Below are 12468 nucleotides of genomic sequence, written 5' to 3' on the forward strand. Positions count from 1 at the left end.
CAAACTCACATCCAGAACGCAATGGGGTATCCGGTTTCTAAGTGTCTGGGAAAGAGTCTGCACCTCAGTGACCTTTCTAGAAATGCTTCAACTTCTAATTTCTTTCACTTATGAGCCTTTCCTTCTTGAAACGAAGGAAAAGTCTTTTGCTTTCAATCCGTACAAAGAAAGGGTTTCTATGAAACCAAGTCTACATGTCTCTACTACAAAAGAGAGTCTGCGGTGAAGGCTGCGAGAGATCCCCCGCTCCCAGCTGGCTCAGCAAGTTGGCACCACAGCCCAGTGGAACACACTCTGAAAGATTGGATTTCCAGGCAAAGTGTTTCAAAGATTCAATCTTGATCTCCTATGCATCTTTAGCCTCTAAAGGTAAATATTTGGATTTTCTCTATATTATGGCTATGTTACCTTTAGCTAAAGTTCACAATTTGGGAACACTTCTTCAATGGGTATTTTGTTTGCTTATTTGTTTTTTGGCTGGATCAGGTGAGGTGAATGGCAGCGTTTCTGTATTGGTAGGTGAGTTTCACAGACTCTTGAAGATAAAAATAAAAAATTCTTTTAACGCAAAACAGTCGGGCCTGGTGACAGAATGCTTCACTGCCAACAACAATTAGCAGTTTGACTTCTGAACAGCAGCCGGAAATCAGCTTTGCTGCCTTTGGTCCAGGCTGTAGCATCTCCGTGGCAGCTGCACAGGCGGCACAAAGGTAACGAAAGGCTGAAAGCAGGGCGCTGTCCTCGGTGCTGAAAGGCAGAAGCGCGCGGTGGGCGCGACAGCTCGCGAGACCGGAGGTCTCGCCAAGGGAAACCCGCTGCTCGGCTCTGAGCCGCGCTTTCTCAGCGCCGTGCACACGACGCTGCCAAGGCTGTGCGGGGTGCAGGTTTCGGGGCGGGGGTGGGGTGGACGCGCGCGCCAGCAGCCTGCTGCGAGTCGCGCACGCGCGTCCGGAACTGCCTGCCCCTCTCTGTGACTTGCGTGTGTGCGTGTGCGAGTGTGTGCGTGTGTGTGTGTGTGTGTGTACGCGCGCGCGCGCTAGAGAGAGAGAGAGAGAGAGAGAGAGAGAGAGAGAGAGAGAGAGAGAGAGAGAGAAAGAGAGAAAGAGAGAGAGGAGAGAGGGAGAAGAGAGCGCGAGAGAGGGTGAGTGTGTGTGAGTGCATGGGAGGGTGCTGAATATTCCAAGGCACTGGGACCACAGCGGCAGCTCCGCTGAAAACTGCATCCAGCCAGTCCTCTGGACTTCGGGAGCTGGGACAGGGCGCAGGGCATCAGCAGCCACCAGCAGGACCTGGGAAATAGGAATTCTTCTGCCTCCACTTCAGGGTTGTAGCAGCGTGGTGCTAAATCGCTGTTTCAAAAATGCGGAGGATCTAATTTGCTGAGAAAAACGACCAAAGAAGGAAGAGGAGGAAAAGGGGGAAAAAGGGGAATATTTTGTGGATGCTCTACTTTTCTTGGAAATGCAAAAGATTATGCATATATCTGCCCTCCTTTCTCCTGTTTTGTGGGGACTAATTTTTGGTGTCTCTTCTAACAGCATACAGATAGGTAGGTATTCTTTGTGCTCTGCTTTTGAATTGTGCATAATTTGGTGGTAATCTTTGTTCACAGTGAACAAATTAATTCATGTCATGTAGACTTATGTCATACCTTGACTGGATTCCAGATTTAAACTGCCTAGAATATACATGTTTTTCTTAGGATGAAGCAAAGGGAAAAGACGATGCCTTGATACAATAGAGGAAAACATCTTATTTCTGCCCCCCCGCCCCCGATTTTATTAATTCTGCCTTAACGTTTTCCCGTTTGCTCAGATTCTCTAGGGGTCTGAATGCAAAGCTTGTGATTAGGAGGAAAGGCAAATGTTTTTGGCCACCTAACTTGCCTCAGACTATCATCTGTGCCTTGACCCCTTGGCTACCATTTGGATGTTCGACCGGGATACCAGAGCCCCTTGATATGTTTATTCCGCCTATTAGCGTGAATAAGAGACTCCAGGGCTGCTGGGCACTAGCGAGCTCCTCTCCTTTTCCTCCGGGGCACTGACACGATTCTCCTGCTTGGTGTTTGTTCTTTGCAGGGGGGCTATTTCCCAGGGGCGCCGATCAAGAATACAGTGCATTTCGGGTAGGGATGGTTCAGTTTTCCACTTCGGAGTTCAGACTAACACCGCACATCGACAATTTGGAGGTAGCAAACAGCTTCGCAGTCACCAATGCTTGTAAGTAATGAATATTCATGCCTTTCAGGTGCCTCACACGGAAAGCCAGGGAGTGTGAGTGCGGGGTGGTGTGTGCGTCTTTTGGTGTGTCAGTGTGTGGGTGTGAATGACTGCACACGCGCGTGCGTGTGACAGCGTAGGGAGAAAGTGGCAGCAATCTCGGGGACCCCCGCTGTTTGGGGAGATGAGGAGGGAGCGAAAGGAATTGCAGTGTGTGCACTAGAGAGGAGGGGTGAGAGTTGAAGCTGGGGGCTTCCTTGGGTTCAGGGGTTTCTAGCTTATCTTGAGTGCTTCTCCCTGCTCCCCTTTTCCCCCACCTTAGGCGCCTGGTGGCACTCTGCCCACAGTGAACACCCTGTTCCCCAGGGCGCGCCGTTGGGCTTTTGGATAGATCCCATGGGGGACTGCCGGAGCCCGGCCGCCTGCCCAGGCAGCTGCAGCCCTTGCCTGCGGTCCTGGTTTAGATGTGCAGGTCAGCTCGGGTTCACTGTGTAGACCCCGCGAGCTCTATATTATCCGCCTGGACCAGACAAGTTGTTAAATGGTTCCGGAGTTGGGCTCGGATCTGTTACATAACGCCCACCAGAGGGGCGCGGCGCGGTGCGGCGCGAGGCTGACGCAGGCTGGGGGTCGACTCCGCCGGGTACCCGCGGAGCGGGAGCATGTCAGTTTCTTGCCGCTCAGTTGATCTTCAACCTTCAGTTCAAGGGGGAATTCGGCCATTGGAGCCGCAGACTGTTCGCCGGCTGGGTGCGCTTTGTTCTTAGGTAGCGGGGCTTCGGCAAGGGCAGCGAGAGGAAAAGAACCTGAAAGCGGTTAGATCCGGCCGAGTTTGAAAATCTGGAGAAGTCGCTGATCAGCCATTTTAGTCTTTCCAGTTAGTTATCCATATTAGCCTTATCACTACGCGCAGTGTTGCGGGACACGCGATGAAGCTCTCTCAAGGCTGCAAAGTAATAGAATCCAAGCAATTAAGTCTCTACAGGGTTCCATGGACAGGCTCAGCAGCCCTTGTCCCTGCGCTCCCACCGCCGCGCCCGCGTGGGCTGTGCAGCGCGGCCGCTGTACCTTCCTGCCCTCTTCCCAGCAGCTGCCATCATTCCCTGCCCACTGGGCTGGGGTGATTCTTCCCTAATTTGATGTTTTTCGTTTGTATTTCATAGTTAACGATGTGGAGGGGGCTTTGCAGATGGCTCACCTCCCACTTTGGCTACAGTGTAAAGGAGCTAGTGGAAAATTACCACAGAAAAAAGCAAACTGCTGTCTTCCTACATTAGGCAAACAATTGGTGCCATTCCACTTCCTCATATTAAGCCTTAATCACATATTCGATGGGTTAGCTTGATTATCATATTAGGAACATTATCAACTCTTTTTGAAACCCTTGTCACCCGGATGAATGAAGAAACGAAACAATTTTCTTTGACCGTTAGAACAGGGTTATTATGATGGTCATATTAGATTAGATGCCTATAATGAAATTGTTTATAAATACCTATTTAGGAAGGTTTCAGTACTACATGTTTTCTTCAAAGGTTGATACCAAGTGAGAAAAGAACCTGGGGGGCGGGGGGCAGGGGAAGGAGAAGGAAGGAAGGAGACAGAGACAGAGCTTCCCAGTGTGTTTGCAGCTTTAAAAATATCTCCATAAAAGAATATAAGAATATCTTTGAAAAAAAAAACCATAAAGAAACCCCTGTAGTTTAATTTTAAGGCTTCTATACTTGACCTATTTACCTACCAGATTTAGATTATTAATTTAATTTGTTATTAAGTTTCCAGTTTTTTCCTGAATTATGACTGATATACAACTGTACCAAGTATCTTACTGTATGTACTTATATACTAGTGTGAAAATGCTTTAAAAAATAATGAACTTAAGGTAAGACTACGCATATTGGAAGTATGTAGATTTTGAAAATGAGGTAAAAGTAATTGATAGCTCTACTCTGAAAATGGTCAATGATTGAGAAGTTCACTCATTGGTGAAAATGAGAGGGCCTGAGATAATAATGAGTATGTCCACTGAACAAAATGAAAAGTCCTTGAGTCCAACAAATGAATCACTGTGTTGGAGCTTTGTAAAGATTAAAGTCAGTTTAGGTAACTAGTTTAGGTCCTCAGTCTCAATATTTTTGAATAGATTTATTTTTAATATAAATTTTATTGAAATAAGATATGCAGACAGAAAATGTAAATATATTAAACACATATATAACTCAATGAACTTCCACAGAATGATACATCCATGTAATAAAGACATATATTTTATTTACACACACGCATACCACAATCTGTTTTACCACAGTCCTGAGAAACTAAAATGAAAGTGACATCTTCATTTTACACAGACTTCTCTGTTTTTCTCAGAAAATGAAGAGGAAATTAAAATGTATATATCTCCAGATCCCCAAATTACTCCTCCATGGATTGTTATTCTAGGACACTAAAACATATGATGCTGAGGAACTGAAAACATTTTCAAGATTCTCACAGGGGACTTAAGAATCATGGCATTTGCAATACCCATGTCATAAGTAATCTTACTGATTGCTAAACAGAACTAGTGAGGCATTGTTATAGAAGAGAGCTCACTGGATAGAATTTTCTGGAGTTGACACTGACTCATTGACTCGGTGAATCATTTAACATTTGTGTGGCTCAGTTTCTTCATTCCTTTAGGAATTTCACAATCTAGAGGTTGTAAAATGAAATAGAGTGTTTGTGTCCTTATTTTATTTCTGCATACGGCAACAGACAATGTAAAAGTAGTTTAATTCTTTTCAGAAAGAGATATGCTTATGTAAAACTACAATAAAAAAGTCAACAATCAAAAATGAATATAAATCTTCAATATCAAATTTGTACAGATGAGTCTTGATCATTTAAATAATGTTCAAGCTTTTTCTCCAGTGCTTAGGTTATGTTTTGTTGTTGTTGTTGTTGTTGTTGTTGTTGTTTTTTGGTCAGGGGAGTCCATGGTTCTCTTCTATATGAAGTGGAGGCAGCTATGTTGATAGCTAAAACCAAAATGATTTTCTCTCATTTCTTCCAGAAATCTAAAGAAGTCTACTCTCAACCTCCATTATTAAAATGTGTGTTATCAATCAGTGTTCATAAAGTAGCTTGTTCCTCCTTCTAATTAAACCATAAAAGTCGCACAGGGTTAAATATTAAGAAAGTGGAGTTTCATACTTTAATAATTTCAAAATAGAAAAAAATATTAGTTTGCTCTTTCAATTTTATTTCTGAGATGGAGGAACTTATTTGGAAATGCTGAGGTTGACAATGACTTAAGGATCCAGCAAGATCTACTGAATGGGTTAAAGTTATGCAAATGAAATTAAGTCATTTTATTCTGAACTGGGTAAAATGACTGTGCATTGCACAGAACTCCCACATCCTTCTCTTTCACAGTCACAGTGGGGTAATGCAAGTACCTATTTGTTCCCATTTGTTTCCATGGGTACCTGAGGAAATAAAGAGAGATTGCAATTTCTTTCTCTCTCTCTCCCTTCCTCTTTTCTCCGCCTCTCCTTCCCCCTATCCTTTCCTTTTTTTCTTAGGTATAGATAATACTAAGGTTTTAATTTTTTTTTCCTGGAAGGCTGTTCAACCATAAACATTCATTATGCGAAAATACAAACCATAAAATCAGAGGGGAGAAAAAAGACTAGCATCTGAGTGTCTGATTGCTCAACAGCTGAAACCTGTGATGGGTTTCAAGAGTTCTTTTCTGGCCCCCACCCCTCCTCTGTTCTTCCCTTCCTTCGTATTTATTGAGTGCCACCTAGTTGTCAGAGACTAAAGGAATGCTTTTCTTATATTAAGTCAGTTTTTTTCAACCTTTCCCCCTCTATGTTCTTTTGAATAGTTTTCGAAGACTCGTAGGCCTTGATGCCTTCAGTGTGCACTGGTCACTGTGGTCTTGTCTAAGAACTCCAGTATGAAGATGCAAAGATGATCTAGCAGTTCTCATACAAAGGCAGTAATTCAAAATTTTGGTGAAGATAATGCATATGTACTTATACCACGTATTACATAGTGTTAACAAAATCAACAGCAGGTTTTAGAAAAATACTAAATACTTTTGCGTTCTAAAAAGTTTTAATAAACTTGAATGCTGTTCTTCTTACTAAAACACATTTAAAATAAAACTGTCTAAGTGGGCTGTAAATATGAATATATGATCCCATAGGGTTTTAGAATAAAAAATATTAAATACTAAATTTCCTGTTCAAATTTTTCTATTTATTTCATGAATGACTTTGACAAATAGCTAGTCATTTATTTAAAAATAATTTAATAATTTTATATTTCAATTCCATAAAACATAAACCATAAAATATTAAATTTAAAGAAATAGCAGATAAAAATCTACTTTTTCTCTAAGCCAGCAGATGGAGATGTTGGAGAAAATATTGTTCTTTCATAAAACTGTTGCGCACACTGAATGCCTTTTGAAACATTGCAAACAAATTTATTTAGGAAAAGAATATATACATAAATGGATCTACCTTGAAAAAAAATCACTTAAAATGCTGTTTGGAAGATAATTTCTGATGCCTTTTAAACACAGAATACCTTCAATTTTATTTTAAAAATAGATTATCTTAAATATTTTTGTAAACTTGAATTATAAAGGCATTCAGAAACAACACTGATTGTAAATGCTCTTAAAAGAAAGAGAATTCTAAAATTATAAAATTTATAGCTTTTTAGTTTTGATTCCCTGGATATCATTTAAAAAGTGTATTTCTTATCATTGGGTTTAGTCATGAATTACTGAGGTTATGGATCTGTGTTCATTTAATTAATGTCTACTGAACCTTTATTATACTTTGTATCAATTCAACTTTGTGTGTGTGTGTATATACATACATACACATAATATGTGTATATGTATAGATATAATTATAAATTGTACGTAGTTATAGATTGGTTGAGTTATTATGTTTTGCCAGTTTTTTTGAGGTAATTCCTAAAACCTGGGGTTACCGACTTAAAGGTATGCAAAAATTTGATAAAACCGGAATCAGCTTGGATGCTTTTAAGCAATGATAAGAATTCATGGTGTAAAGAAAAGCATATACCAATACACAACACCTTACATCATGGTGGTGTAAATATTCAGTCATATTCAATTGGAGGTTACAAAGAAAGAGCTCTTTGTATATAAGAATGATTAATTTGTCATTATATATTTATAAACATTCCTACTTCACTGATCACAAGAGAATTTCAAGAAAACAATACATTATACTAAACAAAAATCAAAGAATGACATTGGTTGAAATACTCTATTTTAGGAAAAGAGAAACTAAGTAAAAATTACGGTATGAAACCATAGAGGCTTAATATTAATAAGAATTTATTCCTATGCTATTCCTTTTAGAGATCTTGTAGGCTTTACCCTGCTGACTGGAAGTATAGAGCATTTACTCCCATTTCATACCAAGCCTTTAAAGTGATAGGGTCATTGCACTGTGACATTATGACAATAGAATGCTGATTCATGCCCAATCTTAGATCTTCTGGTAATCTCTTCCAATAACATTTTACAAATTTTAAAACTTCCTACAGCCCCGAAAACTTTAAGATAGGCTCAAAGAGAGCAGTTACTTCCTAATTATTCCAGCATGTTTTACTATATAACTGAGTTTTCTTTTTTTTTTTTTTTTATCCTCACCCGAGGACATTTTTGCATTTATCTTCAGACAGAGCAGGAGGGAGAGAGGGAAGAAGAGAGAGAGAAACATCAATGTGAGAGAGACACATCGACTGGCTGCCACCCACACAACCCCTACCAGGGCTGGGGACAAACTGCAAAAGAGGTACGTGCCCTTAGTGGGAACCGAACCCGGGACTCTCCAGTCCACGGGCTGCTCCAGCCGCTGAGCCAAACTGGCCAGGGCTGTAAATGAGTTTTCAAAGAGTATGTGTTCCCTCACTTCCTCCTCCTTTTCTTTCCCTCCTTAAAAAAAGTTGATAAAAGGACTTAATCTGCCCAGCAAATATGATTATAGGAAATAAAATCTAATGGATATACAGAACTATATATATATATATATATATATATCCTCACCTGAGGACATTTTTCCATTTTTTGCCCAGGTAGAGTGGGAGGGAGAGAGAGGAAGAGAGAGAGAGAGAGAGAGAGAGAGAGAGAGAGAGAGAGAGAGAGAGAGAGAGAGAGAAACATCGACGTGAAAGGGACACATCGAGTGGCTGCCACCCGCACGACCAACCAGGGCCGGAGACAAACTACAACCGAGGTACGTGCCCTTAGCGGGAACCGAACCCGGGTCTCTCAGGACCGCAGGCCGACGCTCTAACCGCTGAGCCAAATTGGCCAGGGCCAGAACTATAGATTTTTAAGTGAGCAGAGAGGATACATTTGGCAGAGCTAAAATATCAGATTTAAACATTTTACTGGGATGTTAATGCTACTGATTAATATATTTTCTTTCTTTTTAAACTAGATTCTACAGAAGATACTCCAGATATAATTAAAATATTATGTTTTTCGTTATGGCAATTTTCAGTCAACATTTCTGAGGTTTTCTCCAATGATCTAAACAACAAATTGCCAAACCTGTTATATGACTATATCTCTCCAGTACAAAATGAACATTAGTTGTTGAATTCAAAGTTAAAATTTCAATATCACCCATGATTTACAATTTTCCAAACGTCAAAATGTTTTTCAAAAATGGCTTTACTATTTTGGATAAAAAAATAAACGTGGTTCTTGCAGTATGTTGACTGGGAGTCTAACGTCTGTAATTTTTCAATATTATTCCATTTAAAGCATTTTGTCATGTTCGATCATTTTAATTTATAGAATGAAAACATTTTATAATTGGAGAATGAAAAATGTGACCTTGAAGGCAGGGACATGCCATGTTGTCTACGTATCTTTCACAAACTCTCGCCCAGTCCTCAGTGCTGAGGCCCTTAATTATTATTTATATATTAAATACATTAGGTATTATAGATCTTCTTACTATGAAATTATACTTTTTAAAGTCAGAATTTTGCTTTCTCTCACATTTGTACTTCAAAAGAAACAATTTATGTGGTATCACTTTAAGTCCTATTTAGAGTTTTAGAGCAAGGTGTAATATGGTTTTCATTTTCATCTACAAGCTAGATGTTATCTTTATCTCTGAAGCTACATTTCTATATATTAGAATGATTTGCTGAAAATATATACAATATACATTGTTTTGAGGATTTATCAATGTTGTTAGGATAAGCCAAAAGCCATATTGTAGGTGGTTAGAATACAAGAATCCATTATAAGGGACCACATAGTTATGGGTGTGTTCAGCTTCTATTTTAGTTTTGCACTTTCCACAAAATGTGACTATACATATTTTTTGAATAGCAACAAAATTGTCATGGTCTGCCCCTCCCTCAAGGTATTGTTTATTACAATTTTCCATGTTAATTCTTTTAGTGCAATTTTTTTATCCTCACCCAAGGACATTTTTTCATTGTTTTGTTCAGCTAGAGTGGGAGGGAAAGAGAGGAAGAGAGAGAGAGAGAGAAAAAAAAAAACATCGACGTGAAAGGGACACATAGAGTAGTTGCCAACCGCATGACCCAACCAGGGCCGGGGACAAACTGAAACCTATGTACGTGCCCTTAGCAGGAACTGAACCCAGGTCTCTCTGGACCTCAGGCCAACGCTCAAACTGCTGAGCCAAACCAGCCAGGGCTAGTGCAATTTTTTTCAAGTACCAAATTACAGTATATTTTATAGTGAATATCTTTGAGAATTTTATGGACACAGTTTCCTGACATAGGCCAATTCTTCTAATATTTGCACTAATATGTGCGATTTTTAATATATGCATGCTTTTCTTTTTTATATTTTTGTATGAGAAATCTATCTTTAGGATTTGTTTTTCAATTAACTTAGTTTTGTCCTATTTTTATTCTATTGATAATTTGCTTCAGCACAAACTCCCAACTTGTTATTATAGTTTTATTTTTAGTCTAATCTGTCTAAATGCCCAACAATACTGATGGAAATGATAGAAATATGTTTATGTACACTGAGTATACTCAATGCTCATTATTAAAATATAGTGAAATATCTGATTTTTCAACCCTATAACAAAATACAGCCTTACTCAAACATTTCTAACTTCAACATGAATTTAATTGAAACTCAAGTTATATAATTTGATATACAAAAAAGTTTTCTTGGTCCATAAATTTTGCAGCTGATAGTAAGGCTTTGCATTAAAGTACTATTGTTTCAGATTCTATATTCATTGTACAATTTCCCTAGCATTAGTGTGTAGTCTGTTGCAGTAAGAATATGTCAGCAATTGGATTATATACTTAAAAATTCTTGTGCACAAAAAAAAAAAAGAGGCTAGAACAAGCATTTTTAAACAACTATTTTTAGTCCAAAGGGAAAAAAATTCCTATTACAGATGGAAATTGTCAGATTTCTTAAAGTGTGGGAAGGGGGCCATGTACGCAGGAGAAACTACAGGAGGCACGGTAACTTGGTGTACTAGTCAGGACAGTGAGAATTTGGAATTGGGGACTCTTTTTTATATTTATTTAGGCTTCTCCTTGACTTGATGTTGCTTAGTTCGCATGCCTCTAGTCAGTCATCTTAGACAATAGCATTGAGCTACTATAAAACAGTGATTTTTTATCATAAAATCACTTTTGAAATTAAAAGTTATTCACTACTTCCAGAGGAAGACACAAAGGAAAAGGGGCATTATGCAACCATGTTAGGTAAAAACACCAATTTTGGGCACTATATCATTCTGAACTGGCAAAAAGTTACCCATGATAATTAAAAGTAAAATATTTTCCGAAAAGTTTGGAAAACATTGTAGATAAAAATATGTAATATGGAACATACTACAAGACTTTAAACATATGTGAGACATACAATGTGTCATACTAAACTTTATGAACTGTTTTGGGTACTTGAGACCTGTACCTGGGGTATCTGTAGCAACTCAACACCTGCTTGATAAATACTGATGAGTGAAGAAAGCATCCCTTCTCATTACAGGCTTTGGCAAAGAGAATAAGAGAATTCTGGAAGTGCCCGTCCCTAAGGGTAGTAGGAAAGATGTGTGTTTTACTAATTTTTCTTGAAAATCATTTCAACTTATTATTTTCCTTTATTCCAACGTGCTTTTGAGGAATAAAGAATTTATATCACGTTTTTAGTTGATGTGTGACATGGAGTTATTGAGGTCTACAATTTCCAAGCACTTTTACAATTTATATAGCTTTCTCTGTTTTACCTTTTTTTAACTTTTTACTAGTTCACCTTTGAAGAGTAAGTTTTAGGAACAGAGGCAATGTTTTAGAGGATTTATTGAGGAGCTTTATAGTTTTAGTTATTTGATGGGGAGGACCATAAATCCTCATCTTTATATGTCAGAACGCAGACAAGTCAAGGAAGGTCATTTTAATGGTAAAGGCACAAATGTTTTGTCAATAAAAATATAAAACCTTGATTCATTGCAATTTACAGCCCTGATGTGCTGGGAGACAGAATAGCATTGATTAACTGTCTGTATGTGGAGCTGAATTCTAGTCCTGCTATGAAATGTGAGACATTGGGTAAAATGCTTAATCTCTCTAAGTCTTCAGTTGTCACCTTTGTAAAAGGGAACCAGACACGATAGGATTGTTTTGAAGCACACAATTGGCAGGAACCATTATGTACTGTGCTTGCTTATCTAAATGCACACAAATTAGTGAACTTTTATTATTAGTTTTTGTGTTAGAAACTTTCGATAGCTTTGATAAGCACCTGGTAGGAGAGGCAGAGAACACAGAAAATGCATTCTGAGTTTCTTGTTGGAATCTTTCCTGCTGTTTATGTACCAGTACAGATGGTGACAAAGAGGACACTAATACAATAAACCACATAAGCCACTTAAAATTATGTTTAGTGCCCTGAAGTATGAGGATGATTTTGAAAGCTGAGGTGCTGAAAATTGAGCAGTACGACATCTTCCCCTTTGTCAAATATCACTTACATTTAGGATGTTGAACAATTTGGATTTCTTCTACCCCTGGTAGATCTTTCAAGCACACAGTTAAGATATCTTAACATTTGTTTTAACTGTGCACACTGTAGATTCCTAAAGTTTATTTTACTTAATTAATTGAATTATATTTATTTAAACGAAAAGAAGTTAAGAGGACACAAAGCATTATTTTTCCTTTTTGTGCACTAAGGCTGCTTCCT

At 38.7% G+C, this 12468-nt stretch overlaps 1 protein-coding gene across 4 annotated transcripts in view; it reads left to right on the forward strand.

The window, feature by feature from the left end:
• The first annotated feature begins 681 nt into the window (after positions 1 to 681).
• GRIA2 (glutamate ionotropic receptor AMPA type subunit 2) overlaps positions 682 to 12468 on the forward strand; it is a 141337-nt gene continuing 129550 nt past the window's right edge. For 2 of the 4 annotated variants that reach the window (XM_036240480.1, XM_036240482.1), the window contains exons 1-2: positions 1144 to 1549; positions 2082 to 2222. In XM_036240480.1, the coding sequence (XP_036096373.1) occupies positions 1462 to 1549; positions 2082 to 2222 (229 nt within the window). In that variant the 5' untranslated portion in view covers positions 1144 to 1461. Of the gene's footprint in view, positions 711 to 1143; positions 1550 to 2081; positions 2223 to 12468 lie in introns of those variants that run through there. The other 2 variants (XM_036240483.1, XM_036240479.1) reach the window with 2 other exon arrangements.

The sequence above is a fragment of the Molossus molossus genome, unplaced genomic scaffold (assembly GCF_014108415.1).
Source record: "Molossus molossus isolate mMolMol1 unplaced genomic scaffold, mMolMol1.p scaffold_m16_p_4, whole genome shotgun sequence".
Lineage (NCBI taxonomy): Eukaryota > Metazoa > Chordata > Mammalia > Chiroptera > Molossidae > Molossus > Molossus molossus.